The sequence below is a fragment of the Heterodontus francisci genome, chromosome 1, assembly GCF_036365525.1.
Source record: "Heterodontus francisci isolate sHetFra1 chromosome 1, sHetFra1.hap1, whole genome shotgun sequence".
NCBI classification, from domain to species: Eukaryota; Metazoa; Chordata; class Chondrichthyes; order Heterodontiformes; family Heterodontidae; genus Heterodontus; species Heterodontus francisci.
In genome coordinates this window covers 227,789,276-227,813,692 of record NC_090371.1, presented here as the reverse complement: position 1 = coordinate 227,813,692, position 24,417 = coordinate 227,789,276, and the positions used below count along the sequence as shown (strand labels likewise).

At 42.1% G+C, this 24,417-nt stretch overlaps 1 protein-coding gene across 1 annotated transcript in view; it reads left to right on the top strand.

Moving 5' to 3' along the window:
• Positions 1-1,752: 1,752 nt before the first annotated feature.
• LOC137371504 (acid-sensing ion channel 5-like) overlaps positions 1,753-24,417 on the top strand; it is a 109,537-nt gene continuing 86,872 nt past the window's right edge. Inside the window, exons 1-3 of the mRNA XM_068034239.1 lie at positions 1,753-1,831; positions 2,077-2,383; positions 20,442-20,679. Of these exons, the coding sequence (XP_067890340.1) occupies positions 1,753-1,831; positions 2,077-2,383; positions 20,442-20,679 (624 nt within the window). The remainder of the gene's footprint in view (positions 1,832-2,076; positions 2,384-20,441; positions 20,680-24,417) is intronic.

The following is a 24,417-nucleotide window of genomic DNA, read 5'->3' as shown; positions in this document are numbered from 1 at the left end:
ACAATGTAAGTTTGTTCCAGCTGCTTTAGGAGAGTTCGCCTGTCTCTGGTTCTTCAGTGTCAATTTTAAAATGGTTGCTGCAAGTTTTAGGATTTCAGGCTTCCTTGCTTTTGGACGGATAGTAATCTCTAACTGCCCAGCTACATTCCTCAACTCTCCAACAGATAGGGCTTTTAACCTGGTCCAAGTTACTTCACTCTGTTCTAGGAAGGTACTAGCCTCGAATGTGGACATTTTTATACTCTAGCACTGAAAACTACAAGAAAGCCTGTATTGAAGCTATTAAATTATTGCTAGGGATGAATTTAGTTTCCCATTTCCAATTTCCCATTTGTCTTTGGGTTTGATCCCAGACATGAGCCCTCAAAATTTCTGTTATGGTCAAGACCACAACAGGTTTAATTCTTTCTTAAAGTGGATGTACTTGCTAATTCTGTCAGTGTTTGATTACTTACTTGCTATGATCATAACAAGAATCAATTGGACAGGTTTTCTTGAGTTAACGAAGAAAGAGTTTAACTTTATTGTACCTAAACCGAACTAATAAAATAATAAACAACGTGCCAAAGTTACAGAGCGGGGAAATGTAGTTGAGTTATAGTCCATAAAAAAGGTATACAGTTTGTGATTTTTGGTAATTCAGTTAATTTCTAGCTGAATTCAGGGGTCCTGAGGCTTTTAGTTTGAAGAAGTAGATGACTGGTTCAGAGACTCTCTTGGCGCTAGTGATGCAGATGATTCCCTCCATAGGGGTTTCTGATTGTAGCTGGATTATGCAAAGGTCCTCAGTCATCAAGAAGCTTTCAAGTTGGAATGCAGAGAGAGAGGGTGGGGGGCGGACACTTTGGGTCTGCTCATGTCAGAGTCCAGTCACTTCTCCTCTGCTGCAGAGTAAACACCAGTTTAAAACCACAGATGGGGAGGGGCTTGTCACATGACACTCACTCAGTGATTCAAACATAACATTTAACAGTATTTCTTCTTCTTGCTGAGAGAACAGGTAGTTCATTTAAACATCCTGCGTCTTGGTTCTTGCTGGGGACTTAGAAGACATTTTGTCTCTCCCCTCATAAGCATTGCAGTGTAGGATACAATGTTGCAAATTAGGTGTTGCAAATCTTCAGCTGAAAGGATGACTTTGCTAGCAGTTTGTCTTTTTAAAATGTCTTTTAAAAATATATAAATTCAGACCTCCAGTCAGTGGATTAAAGAAAATTATTATTCAACAAAACACATTGGCATAACACTTGCATTATGCAATGTTAAGGCTGGCATGTGAATGCTTTAGCAGTTGCCAACCTAAAACAGAAGACCGGATGTTTAAATATGTAAATCAGGCTCCCACGTAAATATGTAAATCAGGGTCCTGCACTGTTGCGGAATCCTTATTTTACTTTTCAGGCAACAAATAGGTGCAGCATACATGCAATGCCAATTTATACCAGGTATACCTACCTTGATGGAACCACTGGAGGTCACTCAGAAAGTAGCCCAGGAATTATTTTTTATTTCAATGGAGCCAGGAGATGCAGGAATACACAGGCCTACTGTCAGCTGACACAAGTATTCCTCCTGGGATCATTTCACCCTTCCCTACTCCACATCTGACTGACCAGCCAGCGGACTTTAGTGCAATCGCGAACTGATTTCCTACCCTGCTACAACTATCTAGCCTGTTTGGCACCCACAACTTTCTGACAGATGTCAAATGAGGCCTGAACGGAAAATGGTTCTGGCCTCCTGAAGCCAGCAATGGGCGAGCACCATGGCTACTTCATCAATTTCGGACTCAAGTCAAAGATCAACCCTATTCTTTTGATTGGAAGGTGTAGTAAAAAGTTAAATAAGCAAAGCTGAGAAATAGCTACTTCCAAAATATATATCTAAATATTTGCATCTCCATTATTAAAGGCACTTGGGCTATTTATTATGCCGCATAAAGTAAGATAGTAGCTCAATGCAAACTGCATAATTGTTTCATATTTGGAATGCTTCCCTTCACTTGTATCAACAAAATTAATGTGTTATTGAAAGTTAAAAATCAATGACTGTTTTCTCTTGTTTACATTTTTATAGGCACATTAAAAAAGGCTTGGTCTTTTTTATATGGGAAAATATTGCGATCCATGGAGAATATACGACACTTTGACCGTGAGTTTGCTGCATCAACCTCTTTCCATGGTTTAAAAAATGCACTGCAAAGCAAACCTAGAACTCGTAGGGTTTTCTGGATGGTTGTCGTCCTTGGCTGTGTAATCGTGGTTTTTTGTCAGATCACCCAGTGTTTCATTCGTTACTTCAGCTTCCCAACATCTACATCTGTCACTATAAAGTATGTCGAGCAAATTGAATTTCCTGCTGTTACCTTCTGCAATTTAAATAGGTATGACTTGCTATATTTTTAATATACACTTTGTGTGTTTCTCTATGACTTTTTAATAAAAATTCATATGAAGAAAAGTGCAAAACACTAAAAGGTCTGGTTGACAAACACAAATGAGCTATGACAACATGTGATGTTCTGTAAAGGTAAACATGATACAATTTACATCAATTCTAAATGAGAGTAAGATTGCATGAAGCATTCAATCATTTGTGTGAAGGCATGAAACAGATACAAGGTAGTCAGACTAGACACACTCCCAGGTACAAGCATTTGTAATATCTGGCCTAACTATCATAAAGCTAAGTCACACAGAGACTTCTGTGTGCCATGTAAGCAGTGTTTATGCTATTTCACAGGGATTTTCCTGAAGTTATGGCAGATGATTAGGTGAATCCCCATAGATAACCAGTCCTCTTATGAATTGTCCTCATCATCAAAGTAGGTGCGATTATTTATTGACCATCTGAGATGAGCTGACAAATTGCTTAACACCCACAATCACTCCAGCTAATGTGTGCAACAATGGACCTTCATTGTACCAGTTTGAAATAGTTTTAGTTTTAGAGATACAGCACTGAAACAGGCCCTTCGGCCCACCAAGTCTGTGCCGACCATCAACCACCCATTTATACTAATCCTATATTCCTACCACATCTCCACCTGTCCCTATATTCCCCTACCACCTACCTATACTAGGGGCAATTTATAATGGCCAATTTACCTACTAACCTGCAAGTCTTTTGGCTGTGGGAGAAAACCCACGCAGACACAGGGAGAACTTGCAAACTCCGTACAGGCAGTACCCAGAATTGAACCCGGGTCACTGGAGCTGTGAGGCTGCGGTGCTAACCACTGCGCCACTGTGAGCTGTGATAGTCCACAGATTGGCCGAGCCAAGTTTTAAAATACATCTTCAATACTTGCAGCCTATTGTTTTAAAAAATCCTGTGTGCATTTACTTCATGTTAAAACACACTTAAACATAACTCAGTCACAATATCTTTAGAGTTCAGGTGGAAATATTAATAATAGTTCAAAAAAAAAGAAAAGGAAGAGAGTAGAGAAACATCAGGTAAAGGGGAAACTAAAAGATGTAAAGTGATTAAACCAGGTGAGAGAAATAAGAAATGTGTGAGTAACATTAGAACAGAAGCACAGGTTAGAGAGTTTGGCTCAAAAAAGCATTCTTAATGCAAACACATGGACTGTAAGGAAAAAAGTGAATGATTTGCAAGCACAAATTCAAGTTGGAGTGTATGGCATGGTAGCTATTATTGAGACCTGGCTGCAAACTGGTCAGGACAGGGAACTAAATATTCCAGGTTATGCAGCCTGCATCGTGACAGAAAAGATAGGTAAAATGGTAGAGTGGGAGGAGGACTAAGGATGGAATCACTTCAATGATAAGAGAAGATATAACAAGAGATAAGCAGGCAGTGAAGACTTTATGAATCAAATTCAGAAACAGAAATATTTAGAGAGATATAGAGCTGGATTTTGAGTGGCCCCATGAGGCGAGACCGGAGGCGGAGGGGGGCATGGAGTATTTCGACGGGTGGTGGGGGGGTGATGGTGGTGGGGCAGAGGGTCCGTCGCCCAGCGATCTTCCCGGGGTCGGGATAGGCCGACGATGGCCTTCCCATCCAAAGGCCAGTTGAGGCACTTAAGTGGCCTATTAATGATTAATTAAGGGCCTCTTCCCTCCACCACTGGGATCTTACCTAAAGCGGAGGGAGGGGGGGTGGGGCCTCTGCCATGCAGGGAGATCGTCTTGTAACATGAGGCACTCTCCCTGTGGGCTTGGGGAGGGGTCCCTCCTCCATAGGCAATTTGTGGCCCATGGAAGACCCCCATCGTGAACCAATACACCCCCGGGACTCCCTTCCAGACTAGCCCCAGAAACCCTGCCTCACCTACCTCTTCTCCAGGAATCCAGTGCTGGGCCTGGATCTGAGGCCTGTGTGGTATTGGCAGTGGCTACCACTCCCGGTGCCGCTGCCAAAACTGATGAGCTGCCGGCCCTCTGATTTGCCAACAGCTCATGGAGGCGGGATCCCATTTTTAAAGGGATGGGGATCCTGCCTCCTGAAACTTTGGTTTAAAAAGACTGGAGGATCGTTCAGGAGGGGTGGGGGGTGGGGGGCACGAAAGAAGGCACGAAGGCAGAGGTGGGGTTTCCCCCACCTTTTTGGACCAACGCCGGGAACCCTGTCTCCAGCACAAAATCCAGCCCATAGTGTCATAAAGTCATAATGGCACAGAAGGAGACCATTTGGCCCATCGAGTCCATGCCAGCTCTCTGTATAGTAATCCAATCAATCCCATTCCACAGCTATCACCATAGCACTGTAAATTTATAGTCATAGAAAAGGATTTAACATTTTAATAGGAATTGCCTATAGGTCCACTATTAGCTGTGAAGTTGTACATCGTATAAGTATAGAGATTAGACAAGCATGTAAAAAAGGCAGAGCAGTATTAATGGGGGATTTTAACTTTCATATAGGCTGGATAAGAAGACTAGCACATGTCAGAAAGGTAGTGAATTTCTTGAGTGTTTCTGGGATTGTTTACTGCAGCGATATGTCAAGAGCTGACAAGGGGCATAGCATAATAGATTTAGTATTGAGTAATGATCCAGATTTAGCTAATGGTGCGTGAACATTTATCTATTAATGATCATAATATGATCGAGTTAAACTTAGTGTTGGAAAGGGAGAAACATGAAGCAGATACCAAGATTTTAGATTTACATAAAGCTGACTTCAATGGGATGAGACGGAAACTGAAAAAGAATTTAATCTGATATAGAACCAGTTTATGTCCTTAATTAGTAAAAGCTCTACTTGCCAGAAAGGACAGCCATGGACAACTAAAGAGGTAAGAGACAACATAAAATTAAAAGAAAAAGCAAAAATTCAAAACATAGTACAGACCCGAGCAAATGGGAAAGATATAAAGAACAGCAAAGGATGAAGAAACAGATCGTAAGAGCCACAAAAAGGGAATATGAAAAGAAACTTGCAAGGAATATCAAAATCAGCACAAAAAAGTTTAGTTACGTTAGGAAAAGGAATACAAAAGTACAAGAAATAGGAGCAGGAGTAGACCATATGGCCCATCGAACTTTCAATTTCAACTCCACCATTCAATAAGATCATGGCTGATCTTAGGCTTCAACTCGACTTTCCCCTCTGTTCGCCATATCCCTTGACTCCCTGAGAGACCGAAACTCTGTCTATCCCAGCCTTAAATGTAATCACCGATGGAGCGTCCTCACCCTCTGGGGTGGATAATTCCAAAGATTCACAACCCTCTGAGTGAAATAATTTCTCCTCATTTCAGTCCTAAATGATTGTCTCCTTATCCTGAGACAGTGCCCCCATGTTTTGGATTCCACACCAACAGAAACAATGGCTGGAGTTTTACGTTGGGCGGGAGGCCCCGCCCACCTTCCAAAAAGTCCAGGCGAGCCCACCTCCGCCAGGCCTGCACAGCCACACTGGGATTTTTCGCTCCCCAGGCCCTGAATTGGCCGCTGCTGGGACTGCACCCAGCCAGCCAACAGCAGCAAGATGGGCGCCAGCCTGGGAAACAAGGTAAGTTTTTGGGGCCTTACCGGAAACAGTTGGCCAGGCCCCGGCGAGGTAAGTGGGGTTGCTTAGGAGTTGCGGGGGGAGTGTTGTTCAGTGGAGTTTGTTGGGATGGGCGGGGTGGGGAGGAATCTCCGTGAGACACAGGGTGCCCAATCAGGAGGGCCCCTCCCAGCCCGCAAGAAGGCCACCAGGGTTTAGCTGGCAGCATTCTTGGAACCTTTGCCATGCAGCCACTGCTGGTAAAAATTACAGCAGTGGCAGATAAGGCCCTTAAGTGGCAGTTTATTGGCCACTTAAAGGCCTTGATTGGCCTAGGGCAGGCAGGCCATTTCTCGCCGCCGCCGCCCTGGGTAAAATTGCAGCAGGGGCGGGAAGGCATCGGAAATGGCCCCCCTTCCACCAACCTGCTCATGTGAGGGACCATAAAATTCTGGCCAATCTCTCAGTGCCTGTCCTATCCAGCCTGTTCAGGATCTTGTATGTTTCAAATCTCATTCTTCTAAATGCCAGAGACTATAGGCCCAATTTACTCAGCCTTTCATCATAGGACAACCTCCTCATCCCAGGGACCAATTTAGTGAATCTTCCCTGGACTGCCTTCAATGCAAATATATCCTTTCTTAAATGTGGAGACCAAAACTGCACACAGTATTCCAGATGTGGTCTCAGCAAAACTCTGTACAATTGTAGCAAGACTTCTTCATTCCTGTACTCCAATTCCCTTGTAATAAAGGCCAACATGCCATTTGCCTTTTTAATTGATGGCTGTACCTGCATGCCAACTTTCTGCATTCCTTGTACAAGCACACCCAAGAATCTTTGAACATCGACACTGACAAGTTTTATGCCTTTTAAAAACAAAATTCTGGTTTTCTATTCTTCACACTTCCCTACATGATACTCCATCTGCCATCTTGTTGTCCACTCACTTAACCTCTCTATATCTCTTTGCAGCCTCTCTGTGAACTCCCCACAGCTTACCTTTCCACCTACATTTGTATCATCACCAAACTTAGATACATTACTCTCTGTCTCTTCATCTAAGTCATTAATATCGATTGCAAATAGCTGAGGCCCAAGCACTGATTCTTGCAGCACTCCACTATTCACTGCCTGCCAACTTGAAAATGCCCTGTTTATACTCACTCTTTGCTTCTTGTCTATTAACCAATCCTCTATCCCAACTCCATGAACCTATTGCGAATTATTATGAACTCCATATTGCCTATTGTGTGGCACCTTATCGAATGTCTTTTGGAAATACAGGTATACTATGTCTACTGGATCCCCTTTATCTACCCTACTAGTTACATCCTCAAAAACTCTAATAAATTTGTCAAATAGCATTTCCCTTTAGTAAAGACATGTTAACTTGGTCTAATCACACTGTGCTTTTCTAAGTGCATTGTTAAGACTTCTTTAATAATAGATTCCAGCATTTTCCCAATGACTGATGTTCAGCTAACTAGCCTGAAGTTCACTGTTTTCTTTCTCCCTCCTTTCTTGAAAAGCGGTGTAACATTTGCCAACTTCCAATCTGATGGGACCATTCCGGAATCTAAGGAATTTTGGAAAATCATAGCTGGTGCACTCACTATCTCTGCAACTATCTCTTTTAGAATCCTTGGATGTAGGCCATCAGGTCCTGGGGATTTGTCGGATTTTAGTCCTTTAAGTTTCTCCAATACTTTTTCTCTGCTGATATTAATTTCCTTAATTTCCTCACTCTTTTCTCCCTAGGTTGCCATCTATTTCTGGTCTTCTACTGTGAAGACAAATGCAAATATTTGCCATTTCCTCGTTCCACATGATAATTGCTCCTGTCTCTGCTTCTAAGGGACCAACATTTACTCTTCCTTTTTATATATCTATAAAAGCTCTTACAATCTGTTTATATATTACTGGCTGCTTTACTCTCATATTCATTTTTTTCATCAACTTTTTGGTGGCCCTGTGCTGGTTTCTAAAACATTCCAATCCTCAGTCTTCAGCGGTCAGGAGAAATTTGAGCCCCTTAAAAACTGGTAATGGTGATATTGTCAATAAAAATAAGGAAATGGCAGACTTTGCATCAATAGTTAATGAAGTCAGCATGCTAGACCTCCAAAGGAAACTAATATTGAATCAGGGACAGGGACCCATCAAGATTAACGTAAGCAAAATAACATTATGTGTTGGAATCCATGGTTGCAAAAGCATGTTTTTTCTTGAGACAGACACTAACAAAAATGGAAACTAGAATTGAAACAGAAACAGAAGCTAAAAACTGAAATAGAAATGGAAAACAAAACTGAAAGAGAAGCTGAAAAAAACATAAAAGTTAAAAGGAGACAGAGTCCTCCCCAGATCAGGCAGACGAGTCAGATCAGGCAGGAGTGGAGCACCGGCAAGCAGAAGAAAGTGATGACTGAATCCAGGAGCTGTTTCCATTACTTAAAATAGCCGACTAACCAGACCCGGCCATACAGTGCACAGGCGGTCACTGAAGGACTCAGATAAATGGAAGATGCCATCAAGACTGTTGTGAGCAGAGCTGAGGAGGTTCTGGAGAAGTGTGCCTCATGATGAAGAGCGCACCCATGGAGTTCAGATTGAAAGGCAACTGCTGTTGGAAGAAGAACAGACGCTAAATCCTTGAAGACAGGAGCTGAAAATCTACCTGAGGAACTTCAGAGTTGTGACGAACTGTGTAAATGTAATTTGGTGCAATTTATACTTGGTAGACCCAGTGAAACTGTGAGACCCATCGCTGTTGTATCTGATAGTTAAGGTGTAATTTGGATATATAGACCATGATCTAACTGTTGCTTCATGTTTAATTTATGTTGGTTTGGTTTGAGTGTTGAAGTAAAATTTATATAAGTGAAATCTTGTCCATTTGGTTTAGTTTCCTAAATTGGGGTCAACCGGTGGATTTGATTCTTTTTGTTTATTGGTGGTCTCCATGAGGATCATAACAATTAATAAAGAAAAGAATCACACTAAAGTGTTACAAATCCCCATAAGGTGAGAACATTGCAGCTGCCGAGCTGTAATCTTACAAAGTTTTTTCGATTGAGGAATTATTCCTCTAAATTGGAAAATTGTGCATGCCACTCTGCTATTTATGAAAGGTGACAGAGGGAAACCAGGAGTTATAAACCAGTTGGCCTAACATCTGTTGTGGGAAAATTACTGGCGTCGATAATTAAGGATAGGGTGCTTGAACACCTTGATAATTTACAGTTAATCAGAAATAGCCAGCGTGAATTTATTAAGTTTAGGTCATGCCTGAAAATTTTGACTGAATTTTTTGAAGGAGCGATTGAAGTAGTGGACAGGACTTCCAGAAGCAATTGATAAAGGCCCTCATAAGAGACTGATAGCTAAAATTGAAGCTTATGGGTTTGAAGGCAAATTATTACACCTAGTTAAGAAATTGGCTGTGCAGTAGTTGACAGAGAATAGGAATAATGGGCAGGTCTTGTAATTGGCAGAATATGAGTAGTGGTGTCCAGCAAGGATGTCTGTTGGGAACTCAACTACTTGTATTTATTAATGCCTTAGATGATTGGATGGAAATCCATATCCAAAAGTGCCGAAGACACAAAGGACTATGAGGAATGCAAAGACAGGATTATAATGCATGTATGTAAACGCACAAAATATGATGAATAAGGTTGATGAGCTACAAGCTAAAATAGCTTTATTGGAATTTGATGTAGTGGCAATAATGGAAACGTGGCTTAAAAATGGCGAGAACTGAGTGCTTAATATACAATTATATAAAGTGTTCAGAAAAGATAAAGAAGGATAAAAGAGAAATGGGGTGGCTGTCCTGATTAAGGAAAACATTGCAGTGTTGGAAAGGGAGGATGTCCTAGAAGGGGCAAGGACAAAATCCATTTGATTAGAATGGAGGAGCAAAAAGGATATGATCACGCTACTAGGGGCATTCTATGGGCCTGTAAATAGTGAGAGAGAGCTAGAGGAGTAAATCTGCAGGGAAATCACAGAGATGTGCAAGAACTATAGAGTGGCGATATTGGGGGACTTTAATTACCCAAGTATCGATGGGGCTAATTTTAGAGTAAAGGCTAAGGAGGGGGAAGAATTTCTAAAATATGTTCAGTAGAATTTCCTTGATCAGTATGTTCTCAGTCAAATAGAAAAAAGGCATTGCTGGCTCTGGTGCTGGGAAATGAGGTGGGCCAAGTGGACCAAGTGTGTGTAGGGGTGCACTTGAGTAACAGTGGTCATCGTATCATAAGGTTTAGACTAATAATGCAGAAAAGCAAGGAACAAAATAAAGTAGAATGTCTAGATTGGAAGAGGGATAATTTCAATGCAATGAGAAGGGGTCTAAGCAGAGTAGAATGGAATCAAAGACTGGCAGAAAAAGCTGTATCAGAACAATGGGTTATCTTTAAGGAAGAGATGCTTTAGGTACAGTGCAACAAGGGCGAAAGGTAGGGGAACAAAAACAGGCCTCCTTGGTTGATGAGAGAGATAGAGATAATGATAAAACAGAAAAAGAGGGTGGATGATGCATGTCGGGTGAACTCATCAAGTTTGAACCAAGCCACATACGATAAGTTGAGAGGGAAGGTGAAGAGAAAAGTAAGACTGGCAAAGAGAGAATATGAAAATAGAATGGCAGTCAACATTAAAGAGAACCCAAGCATTTTCTACCAGCATGTAAATAGTAAACGAGTAGTAAAAGGTGGAGCTGGATCTATTAGGGACATAAAGGGTGATATATGCTTCGAGGCGCAGGACAAGCCTAATATACTTAATGAGTACTTTGTATCAGTGTTCACTAAGAAAATGGAGGCTAACAAAATATCAGTAGAAGCAGAGAGAGTACAGGCAATGGATAGGACAAAAATTGAGAGGGAGGAGGTTCTAAAAAAGCTGGCTATCCTTAGGGTAGATAAGTCATCTGGTCCAGATGGCTTGCATCCCAGGTTGCTAAAGTAAGTGGGGATGGAGGTAGCATAAGGGCTCCCCATAATCTTCCAATCTTCCCTGGATATGCGGAAGGTGCCAGAGGATTAGAGAGTGGCAAATGTGACACCCTCATTTAAGAAAGGGTGGAAGGACAGTCCTAGCAACTACAAGCCAGTTAGTTTAACATCAGTGGTGGGTCAGGTTTAAGAAACAATAATCAGGGAAAATATCAAAGGCCACTTAGAGAGGGTCAAGTTAATTGCGGATAGCTAGCATGGATTTGTAAAAGGCAGATCATGCTTGACTAATCTAATTGAATTTTTTGATGAAGTAACAGAGAAGATTGATGAAGGGAATGTGGTGAGTGTTGTTTACATGGATTTTAAGAAAGCATTAGATAAGGCACAGTATGAAACATGGTATAATAGGCTCAACTAAGTAGAATTTAGATATAGTTAACATATTATACCTTTTAGAATTAAAGATTGAATAAATGGTCAGTTTTCAAGACTCACTGACATTCCCCTTTAAGAAAGTCGAGTTAAAAATGTCAAGGTCTTTCATGGTCCTTGTTACAATAGAATGTGAAGCAGAAATACCTTTTTAAGTTGGAAAATCCATTTCAACATTTCTGTTGCCAGGGATTTGGAGGATAAACACACATTGAAACATCCTGTGTGATATCAGTAAGAGTTATCAATAAACTTAATTGATAGTGTTGGTAAAATGTAGACAGATCGACTCAAAAGGTTGCTTCAAGGTACCACAATAAACATAATTATAGATAATAAAATAATAGATGGAATAGTACTTACAAACATAGATGCCAAATAAACATAATTATACAAATTTTGACCAGATAAATGCTCACAACTTCAAGAGCAGGGGAATTCCAGCAAAACATTAAGTTGAGATGTTAGTTAATGGTACTACCATATATGGGTTTCAAGAGCAGGAAAAACACACACAGAAAGGTAACACCTATATGCTAAAAGGTCATATGATACCTAAAAACAGTATAAACATGAGAGTTTCTGAAGCAAAAATTAGAAGTGTTGAATTCCTCATCAATCCTGCTCATGCTATGGTTTACTCGAGGAATTTAAGGTAAAGGTTTACTTTAAATTTTGCTGGATCTTCTAAAATATTTTGCTGTAACATTAGCAGGGTTAAACTTTTGGATTCTATTTTAGAAATAAGATTATGTGTTACATCTCTCAGTAATATTTGATATTGTGATATACTCATCCACTTAAAAGTGTATTGCGTGTTCAATTCTTTAAAGTATATATTAGTTAATAAATCATCTCATGTGGCATTCTGTATACAACTACAGGAGCCCCTTCTCTGCATCTCTAAGTGGAGATATACGTATTGACCCTTATAATATCTGGGATATTTATGACTTAGCCATAATTATTTTAAAATAGGCCATCCGAAAGATGGTAATATTCTCTGCTAGTTTTCTTTCTTTGAGGGAAAACTAGTTAATTTCTTTGGACCCAAATGAGCGTCGATAAGAATTTGTCTGGTTTGAACTTAATTAAGGGAGATTGATAAGGACGTATGCCTGATTTGGTTTAGTCCCTATAAGGGGTTAAAGTCATAAATCACTTCACTACCACATTGGGGCAGCACAGTGGTGCAGTGGTTAGTACTGCAGTCTCATTGCTCCAGCAACCCAGGTTCAGTTCTGTGTACTGCCTGTGTGGAGTTTGCAAGTTCTCCCTGTGACCATGTAGGTTTCTGCCAGGTGCTCTGGTTTCCTCCCACAGCCAAAGACTTGCAGGTTGATAGGTAAATTGCCCCTAGTGTAGGTAGGAGAATTGTGGGGATGTGGTAGGGAATATGGGATTAATGTAGGATTAGCATAAATGGGTGGTTGTTGGTTGGCACAGACTTGGTGGGCCAAAGGGCCTGTTTCAGTGCTGTATTGCTCTATGACTCTATAAAAGGCTGGTTAACAAAATTGTAGCTCATGGAATGGTGGGGGGTGGTCAGAGTCCAATTGGATAAAAAAAATTTGGCTTAGGACAGAAAACAGTGAGTCATGGTAAATGATTGCTTTTCAGACTGGAGGATGGTAGACAGTCATGTTTCAGAAGAGTCAGTGCTGGGGCCAGTGATTTGTTTGCTCTATATAAATGACTTGGATCTTGGAATACAGAGCAGAACCTCAAAATTTGCTGATGATACTAAACTTGAAGGTGTGATCAACAGTGAGGATAATATGAACCACCTGCAACAGGACATAGGTAGGATTGCAGAATGGGCAGAGATGTGGCAGATGGAATTTAATATTGACAAGTGTGAGGTGATGCATTTTGGCAGAAGGAATAGGGAGAGGCAATATATACTTAATGCTGTAAAGCGTGTGCAGAAACAGAGGGGCTCATGGGTGCATGTGCATAGATATTTAAAGATGGCAGGACATATTGAGAGAGTGGTTAGTAAAGCATATGGGCTTCATAAATAGAAACATTGAGTACAAAAGCAGGGAAGTTATGCTGAACCTTTATAAAGCTCTGGTTAGGCCCCAACTGGAGTACTGTGTCCAGTTCTGGTCACCACACTTCAGGAAGGATGTGAGGGTCCTTGAGGGGGTGAAAAGGAGATTTACCAAAATGGTTCCAGTGATGGAGGATTTTAGCTACAAGGTTAAGTTGGAAAATTTGTGTTTGTTCTCCTTAGAACAAAGGTGATTGAGGGGAGATTTTATAGAAGTGTACAAAATCATGACAGGCTTAGATAAGCTAAAAAAAGAAAAAGTGTTCCCATTTAAGGGTATGAAAAGAGACTGGCAGCTAACATAAAAGGGAATCCCAAAGTCTTCTATAGGCATATAAATAGTAAAAGCGTGATAAAAGTTGGAGTAGGGCCGATTAGGGACCAGAAAGGGTATTTACACATGGAGGTAGGGGGAATGGCTGAGGTATCAAATGGAATACCTTGCATCTGTCTTTACCAAGGAAGAAGATGGTATCCAGGCGACAGTAATGGAGGAGGTAATTAATACACTAGATAGGATTTAAAATGATAAAATGGCCGGCACGGACACAATGGGCTGAAGGGCCTGTTTTTGTGCTGTATGACTCTATGACTCTATAAGGAGGCGGTATTAGCTAGGCTGCCTATACTTAAAGTTGATAAAGCACCAGGACTAGATAAAATGCATCCAAAGATACTGAGAGAAGTGAGAGTGGAAATTGCGGAGGCACTGGCCATAATTTTCCAGTCTTCTTTAGACGTAAGCATGGTGCCAGAGGACTGGAGAATTGCAAATGTTGTACCGTTGTTCAAAACTGATGTAAAGATCAGCCCAGCAACTATAGGCCAGATAGTATAACTTTGGTGGTGTGGAAACTTTGGTACCAAATTAATAGTCACATGGACAAATGCAGGTTAGTTCAGGAAAGCCAGCATGGATTTCTTAAGGGAAAATCGTGTTTAATGAACTTACTGGAGTTTTTTGAAGGGAAGGACTTTCAAAAGGCGTTTGATACAGTGTCACAAAACATTCTTGTGTGAAAATTTATAGCTCATGGAATAAAAGGGACGGTAGCAACATGGATATGGAATTGGCTGAATGACAGGAAACAATCTGAAGGCCCGGCATATCCCCCACTCTACCATTACCAGCAAGCCAGGGGATCAACCCTGGTTCATTGAAGATTGCAGGAGGGCATGCCAGGAGCAGCACCAGGCATACCTCAAAATGAGGTATCAACCTGGTGAAGCTACAACCGAGGACTACTTGTGTGTCAAACAGCATAACCTGCATACATTAGACAGAGCAAAGCGATCCTACAACCAACGGAACAGATCTAAGCTATGCAGTCCTGCCATGAATGGTGGTGGACAATTATACAACTAACAGGAAGAGGCGGATCCACAAATATCCACATCCTCAATGATGGGGGAGCCCAGCAAATCAGTACAAAAGATAAGACTGAAGCACTTGCAACACTCTTCAGCCAGAAGTATAGCGCAGCACTTGGAGAACAGTGCTAGAATCGGACAGAGTCAGCATGGATTTACAAAAGGGAAATCATGCTTGACAAATCTACTAGAAGTCTTCGAGGATGTAACAAGTAGAGTGGATGAGGGGGAGCCAGTGGATGTGGTTTATTTGGACTTTCAGAAGGCTTTTGACAAAGTCCCACATAAGAGATTAGCGTGTAAAATTAAAGCACATGGGATTGGGGGTAGTGTATTGCAATGGATAGAAAATTGGTTGGCAGACAGGAAACAAAGAGTAGGGATAAATGGGTCTTTTTCCGAATGGCAGGCAATGACTAGTGGGGTACCGCAGGGATCGGTGCTCGGACCCCAGCTATTCACAAAATATATCAATGATTTTGATGAGGCAACTAAATGTAACATCTTCAAATTTGCAGATGACACAAAACTGGGTGGGAGGATGAGTTATGAGGAGGATGCAGTGAGGCTTCAGGGTGATTTGGATAAGTTGAATGAGTGGGCAAATGCATGGTAGATGCAGTACAATGTGGATAAATGTGAGGTTATCCACTTTGGTAGCAAAAACAGGAAGGCAGATTATTATCTGAACGGCTATAAACTGAGAGAGGGGAATATGCAATGAGATCTGGGTGTTCTCGTACACCAGCCACCGAAGGTAAGCATGCAGGTCCAACAGGCAGTAAAAAAGACAAAGCTAGGTTGGCCTTCATTGCGAGAGGATTCGAGTACAGGAGCACGGATGTCTTGCTGCAATTATACAGGGCCTTGGTGAGGCCACACCTGGAATATTGTGTGCAGTTTTGGTCTCCTTATCTGAGGAAGGATGTTCTTGCTACAGAGGGAGTGCAGCGAAGGTTCACCAGACTGATTCCTGGGATGACGTGACTGACGTATGAGGAAAGATTGAGTTGGTTAGGATTATATTCGCTGGAGTTCAGAAGAGTGAGGGGGGACCTCATAGATACCTATAAAATTCTAACAGGACTTGACAGGCTAGATGCAGGAAGGATGTTCCAGATGGTGGGGGAGTCCAGAACCAGGGGTCATAGTCTAAGGATATAGGGTAAACCATTCAGGACAGAGATGAGGAGAAATTACTTCAGCCAGCGAGTGGTGAACCTGTGCAATTCGCTACCACAGAAAACAGTTGAGGCCAAAACATTGTATGTTTTCAAGAAGGAGTTAGATATAGCTCTTGGGTTTAAAGGGATCAAAGGATATGGGGCGAAAGCGGGAACAGGTTACTGAGTTGGATGATCAGCCATGATCATGATGAATGGTGGAGCAGGCTCAAGGGCCGAATGGCCTACTCCTGCTCCTATTTTCTATGTTTCTATGTTAAGTGCCAAGTGGATGATCCATCTCGGCCTCCTCCTGAAGTCCCCAGCATCACAGATGCCAGTCTTCAGCCAATTCGATTCACTCCATGTAATATCAAGAAAATACTGAAGGCACTGGATATGGACCCTGACAACATTCCAGCAATAGTACTGAAGACCTGTGCTCCAGAACTTGTCGCGCCCCTGTTCCAGTACAGCTACAACATTGGCATCCACCTGGCAATATGGAAAATTCCCCAGGTATGTCTGATCCACAAAAAGCAGGACAAATCCAACCTGGCCAATTACCACCACATCAGTCTACTCTTGATCATCAGTAAACTGATGGAAGGCATCGACAGTGCTATCAAGCAGCACTTGCTAAGCAATAACCTGCTCAGTGATGCTCAGTTTGGGATCCACCAGGGCCACTCAGCTCCTGACCTCATTATAGCCTTGATTCAAATATGGACAAAACAGCTGAATTCAAGAGGTGAAGTGAGAGTGACTGCCATTGACATCAAGGCAGTATTTGACCCAGTATGGCATCAAAGAGAGCTAGCAAAACTGGAGTCAATGAGAATTAGGGAGAAAACTCTCCACTGGTTGGAGTCATACCTAGCGCAAAGGAAGGTGGTTATGGTTGTTGGAGGTCAATCATCTCAGCTCTGGGACATTACTGCAGGAGTTCCTCAGGGTAGTGTCCGAGGCCCAATCATCTTCAGCTGCTTCATCAATGACCTTCCCTCCATCATAAGGTCAGAAGTGGGGATGTTCGCTGATGATTGCACAATGTTCAGCACCATTCGCGACTCCTCACATACTGAAGCAGTCCATGTAGAAATGCAGCAAGACCTGGACAATATCCAGGCTTGGGCTGATAAGTGGCAAGTAACATTCGCGCCACACAAGTGCCAGGCAATGACCATCGCCAACAAGAGAGAATCTAACCATCTCCCCTTGACAGTCACTGGCATGATGATTGCTGAATCCCCCACTATCAACATCCTGGGGGTTACCATTGACCAGAAAGTGAACTGGAGTAGCCATATAAATACAGTGGCTACAAGAGCAGGTCAGAGGCTAGGAATCCTGCGGCGAGTAACTCACTTCCTGACTCCCCAGAGCCTGCCCACCATCTACAAGGCACAACTCAGGTGTGTGATGGAATACTCTCCACTTGCCTAGATGGATGCAGCTCCAACCATATTCAAGAAGCTCGACACCATTCAGGACAAAGCAGACAGCTTGATTGTCACCCACCACCTTCAACATTCACTCCCTCCATCACCGACGCACAGTGGCAGCAGTGTGTACCTCTACAAGATGCACTGCAGCAATGCACCAAGACTCCTAAGACAGCACCCTCCAAACCCGCGACCTCTACCACCTAGAAGAACAAGGGCAGCAGTTGCATGGGAACACCACCACCTGCAAGTTCCCCTCCAAGCCACACACCATCCTGACTTGGAACTATATCGCCGTTCCTTCACTGTCACTGGGTCAAAATCCTGAAACTCCCTTCTTAACAACACTGTGGGTGTACCTACCCCACATGGACTGCAGCGGTTCAAGAAGGCAGCTCACCACCACCTTCTCCAGGGCAATTAGGGATGAGCAATAAATGCTGTCCTGGCCAGCAATGCCCATATCCCATGAATGAATATTAAAAAAAACAAAAAATAGTGGTTAATGGATGTTTTTCAGGCTTGTTGTGGAGTTCCCCAAGGCTCGGTTTTGGGAGCCTTGCTCTTCCTGATATATATTAATGACCTAGTCCTTGGTGTACAGAGCACAATTTCAAAATTTGCTGATGATACCAAACTTAGAAGCACTGTTAAGGGTGTGGAGGATAGTTAGAACTTTAAGCGGGTGGAATGGGCGGACAAGTGGCAGATGAAGTTCAATGCGGAGAATTGTGAATTGATTCATCTTGGTAGGAAGAACATGCAGAGACTATATAAAATAAAGGGTACAACTCTAAAGTAGGTGCAGGAACAGAGGCACCTGGGTATATATGTGCAAAAGTCACTGAAGGTGGCAGGACAGGTTCAGAGCAAGGTCAATAAATCATACAGTATCCTAGGCTTTATTAATAGGAGCATAGAGTACAAGAGCAAGGAGGTTATGTTGATCTTGTATAAGACACAATTTCAGCCTCAGCTGAGTAAATTATATCCAGTTCTGGGCACCACATTTAGGGAAAGATGTGAAGGCATTGGAGAGGGTGCAGAAAAGATTCTTGAGAATGGTTGCAGGGCTGAGGAACTTCAGTTATGAAGATAGATTGGAGAAGTTGGGACTGATTTCCTTGGAGGAGAAGGCAGAGAGGAGATTTGATTGAGGTATTCAAAATCATGAGGGGTCTGGACAGAGTAGATAGGGAGAAACTGTTCCACTCGTGAAAGGATCAAGAACAAGAGGGCACAGATTTAAGGTAATTGGCAAAAGGTTAGGATCTGGAATGCACTGCCAGAGACTGTGGTGGAGGTAGGTTCAATCGAGGCATTCAAAAGGGAATTAGATAGTTACCTGAAAAGGAAGAAAGTACATGGTTATGAGGCAAAGGCTGGGGAATGGTCATAAGTGAATTGATCACTCGAAGAGCCAGTGAAGACACGATGGGCCGGCCAGCCCCCTTCTGTGCTATAACAATTCTATGATTCTATGATTAACAAATGGTACAGGAACTAGGAGACACAGACTGAAAGTTTTAGGCAAAAGATGCAGAGGGAATATGAGGAAACATTTTTGTAATGACCTGGAATTCGCTGCTCACAAGGGTGGTGGAAGTGAAGACAATCAATGACGTCAAGAGGAAGTTGGATGGCCACCAGAGATAAATAGACTTGCAGGGCTATGGGGGCTGAATGGCCCCCTTCAGTGCCATAAATGTTACTCTATGACTCTTTGAGAGAAGTGACATTATAAGTAGTGTAAAGAAAAACATAACATTACAAAGAGATATTGGTAGGTTAAGTAAACGGGTAAAACTGTGGCAAATGAATTTCAAAGTAGCCAAATGTAAGATCATCCAGTTTGGACTGATGGATAGAACAGGGAACAGGGTACTTTCTAAATGGTGAAAAGTTAGAAGCATGGGCGATCCAAAGAGACTTAGGTTTCCAGGTACATACATGATTAAAATGTCATGAACAAGTACAGAAAATAATCAAAAAAGCTAATGGAATGCTGGTTTTGATATCTAGTGGACTAAAATAAAAGGATAAAATAAAATAAGTAGAAGTCATGCTTCAGCTATACAAAGCCCTTGTTAGACCACATCTGGAGTAGTGTGAGCAGTTCTTGGCACCACACTTTAGGAATGATATATTGGCCTTGGAGGGAATACAGTGTAAATTTAACAGAATAATGCCTGGCCTCCAAGGGTTAAATTATGAGGAAAGGTTACACAAAAGTGGGTTGTAGTCCCTAGAATTTAGAAGGTTGAAGGTTAATTTGTTTGATGTTTTCGAGATATTACGGGGAACAGATTGGGTAGATATAGAGAAGCTATTTCTGCTGGTTGGGAATTCTGGGACTAGGAGGCATAGTCTAAAAATTAGACCCAGGTTGTTCAGGAGTGAATTAGGAAACATTTCTGCACACAAAGGATGGTGGATGTTTGGAACACTCTTCTGTAAATGGCAATTGATGCGAGATCAGTTGTTAATTTTAAAATTAACACTGATAACTTAAAGTATCTGGAACAAAGGCAGGTACATACAGTTAGGTCACAGATCAACCATGATCTCATTGAATGGCATAACAGGCTTGAGGGGATAAATCGCTAATTCCTCTTCTTATGCTCCTATGTTCCTTTCGTAAAGAAAACAATTGATCAATGTAACACTGAAAAATGGCACAGACCTTGAGCTGATGATTGATCATTTGCTTAGTTAAGTGGGGAATTGTAAGAAGGGCAATCCAACAAACAGCCTGAAGAAAAGTTCCGATGAAAGGTCACTGACCTGAAACGTTAGCTCTGCTTCTCTCTCCACAGATGCTGCCGGACCTGCTGAGTATTTCCAGCATTTCTTGTTTTTATTGAAGAAATGCCAGGTTGCTGTTTCTGACAAGTTCCAATACTCCATGGAATGTTTTCAGGTTTATCTCTTGGCTCCATATTTTTATAAATACCAGCAGTACCCTCAATGGTCAATTTCATTTTCCCACTGTATTTGTGTTTCATGCCAATATGAAAATGTCATTTTGTTCTGTTCGCTATAGATACCAAGCCCAAGCAGTGACCAACTTGAACATCATATATATATTGTGGTCTATTGTGTGTGCCGTTCTGAACTTTGGTCAAAGTGATGGAAATAGCAGCATTTCTCAAGAAATCGTAGACTTTCTTCACGGAAATCCAACTTTCAGCATCAAAAATTTCACTAAAACATATGGTTACCAATTTGATAACTCGACTCTCTTAAAATGTGACTTCTTTGGGGAACCCTGCTATCCAAAGGTAAATTAAATTTATTTACCTTATCTCGGGGTTAAACTTCTGAGGAGAGAATTCTCACAGGTTCTTCTTATCTCTCTGTGTCTATTCAATGGAGGATTGGCTGAAACCTTGGAAAAACAAAGTAAATAACCATTTATGCCATTTCTCCAGGGTTTATGCTGATCTTCCACCAAATTTACAGCAGAGATCAAGAGAACTCCCACAGAAATTCCAGAGTTAAATATTGGCACTTTAAAATTTATAGATTAGAGTGTTTGTTGACTCTTACTTCACAGTTATGTTTTGGAACTACGTAGTTAAATAGCTATAAAAATTCTAGCATTTTCTTTGAAATTAAATATCTACTTATAAGCTTAGAAATAACTATGTATGTTATATGCTCATATGACATTCTATTTAAAGGCATTTAAAAGAAATAGAGGGGAATTCTAACCCCCCAATACTGCTGAGTTTGGATTAACTGTAATATAAAAATGTTAAAAATCTGATTTATGACCACAATCTGCCTCCAACCAGCCGTCTTCTAGCTTTAATGGAGGCGGGACAGGGGACCGGCAACCAAACTTCTCCCAGGAGACAGATTGCCCACTTAAATATTCAATTGAGGCTGTGTGGCTCACATTTAACCCCCATTTTAAATTTAATCCTGGCTGATCAAGTTTACAGGGCTTGACAGCTAAAGGGAGGCAAGGACTGCTAAATCCAGGTGGTAAGTGCCTTTCCACTTACCTGTTGGATCCAGTCTATCTGCTTCACACACCCTCCCATGAGTGAACATCTCCCTAACCATTTGAATCACCCCGACCCTTCCAGTCTGCTGTCATGCACACCAGAAGTGCAATGATACAACAATCATGGACTAAACTCTGGAGCTTTAAAAACTGACTTTGTCTTTTAAAACATGAACCTTTATTTCAAAAAGTGAACAAGCCATCCAAAATGGCCACCGAAGAAAAAAGCTTGGTCTTTGTGTATTCAAACTGTCTGACAAGGCCAAAGGACAAACCTTCAAAGCTAAGAGTTGTCAATTGAATCCATCCTACACTCATCCTAAAACATTCCAGAATTAAGGGCGGCACAGTGGCGTAGTGGCTAGCACTGCAGCCTCACAGCTCCAGCAACCCGGGTTTGGTTCTGGGTACTGCCTGTGTGGAGTTTGCGCGTTCTCCCTGTGACTGTGAGTTTTCTCTGGGTGCTCTGGATTCCTCCCACATGCCAAAGACTTACAAGTTGATAAGTAAATTGGCCATTGTAAAAAAAAATGTCCCTAGTGTAGGTAGGTGGTAGGAAAATTGTGGGAAGGTGGGGATGTGAGAGGGAAAAATGAGATTAATATAGGATTAGTATAAATGGGTGGTTGATGGTTGGCATGAACTTGGTGGGCTGAAGGGCCTGTTTCGGTGCTGTATCCCTCTATGACTCTATGAATGTCTTCTTCTGAAACAAAGAAGGTGTGAAGTAGCCACATCCTGAGCCATTGTGTGATCACCACAGGGAAAAGTCCCAAGCATCTCTACCAGGAGATGAGAAGTAACACAGCTTTACCATAAAACAGACAGCCTAGAAAGAGCAACATCCTGCAGCTTGTTTTCCAGCAAACCAGAAGGCACATGGCCTGCTGTGGAATCCTACATCTACACTAGATAACAGTGAATTAGAAATGATCCACCATCTTCACCTGAACTTCCAATCAAGAGAGAAATCTATAATCATCTCAGGCCTACACCTGTGAACTTGATTTCCAAGAGAATTCAACAGGTTTATTGTGACCTCCTCCCCGCCCCCCACTACTAAAAATCGCAATCCTTTTCCCTCTCTGTCTCTTCTTGTGTATGTGTGCAAGCGAATGCGTGAGTGGATGCGGTTGTGACAATTTTGGGATAAGGCATATTGATCAACTAACAATTGATTTTCTGTTTTTTAAATCTACAAGAAAACCTGTCACTGTTTCTTTATTTGAAAAATAAATCACCAAAGGGGTTAAACTCTTAATACAAATACACTTGCCGCGGTCAGGTGGGGAATTGAACAGTGGAACCACCCACATCACACCACATGGCTGCAACAAATTTTGGGCTTGACACCAAGATCTGAACCACCAGATAAATGAGAGATTTGGAAAAAGGGAGGAAAATTGACGTCAAAAATTGTAGAAAAATAAACAAACAATTTTACTTGTATTCTTCTGTTTTTTTTATCTACGGTGCTAGAAACAAAAGAGATGGCTATTTTTAATGCCAAGGAGTTTGTAGAGCAGGAAGAGATATCTCATGATAAGTTAAACAAATTAAGTGTTGAAGATTTAAAAAGCTTAGCTACAGACGTGGGAATCACTTTCAGGCAAAAAGCAAAGAAACCTGAACTGGTTTCTTTTTACACAAAGGAAAAATGACTTCTTTTGTGTCCCAGGCACCAGACGATAACCATCCGCAGGGATACCGGTTGTTTTCAAACCATACTGGCAGCCAAACTGACAGAAATGCCACTGGAAAGCAGAACAAATACCACAGTATTAGTAAAAGGGCTTACTGGCAAATGCTTTAAGGTTCCCTTAGTTACCTAGAGAGTAAGGTGGTCACTGGGATAGTGACAATAGGATTCCAAGCTTACCCATGCAGGAGATAGACCTATTGCTATTGCTAGGCAGAAAGCACAGTATTGTACTCAGAGGGTCCAGAACAGTCCACGGAGACTGGAAAAATTGAGGGGAACATGGAACTGGTGGTAAACTCTATGAGAATATTTGTGGACCTGACCAGGATACAAAGTCTGATAGCTGATGTCTCAGCTTCCATTACATCACAAGCAGTAGCCATGTCTGAGTGCTGCAGCGGAAGCTTAGACTGAGATCATGAAATTTTAGTTTGCTGCCATGTAAGCTCAAGCTTGCTACCATGCAGGCTCAGACTGCTGCCAGCATGGCTGAGGATACCAGAGCTGATAGGAGTCTTAGACTCTCACAGCAGTCCAGCTATCTGTGCAAATTACTAGGATTGCTGACATGCTGGAGAGGAACATGGGGAAAGTGGCAGTGCCTCCGTGGAGCATGAACCTGCTGTCCTCTCTCAGGATGACAACATTCAGACTCCCACCACAGTCACTCAGCCAGTGCCCTTGCTGTGGCTATCAGCAAGCCAGCTCAGGCTGCAACTGCCCATGATGAGGTGGTGCCATCTGAAGACAGGCTTTCTAGGCTCAGAGCTGTTCGGGGGCATCCTCCAAGGCCATCTGTAGACTCCCCCATCTGAAAATTAGCAGCCTTCCACCAGCCACGCTGCAGCCACTGAAGTAGCATTGTGTAGGAGCACTAGGCCAGGCAAAGTCACACAGAAGACAGGCACTAAGGGGATGCATGAGTGATTAGCTGACTTTTGTGCAGAATATTGAATGATTTTTTGGGTGCAGTTGGTTTGGAATGGTTATTTTGTAATGGCTTTTACTTCAGCATTGTGGCCAAAAGTATACTGTGACGGTCCACAACAGAGAGAAGTTAGGTTGTGTGACTGTTTTACAATGGAATTTTGGGCTGTATTCTTAGAGTCATGTACGGCACAGAAGGAGGCCATTCAGTCCATCGAGTCCATGCCAGCTCTCCAAGGAGCTACTCAGTCAATCCCACTCAAACGCTTGATCCCTGTAGCCCTGCAAGTGGAACTGCATTTGAGTGAGGCAATCACATACAGCCTGGCTGGTCGCCTCCTCCTTTCCTCCTGCTCTTTATCTTCCTCCTCCTTATCC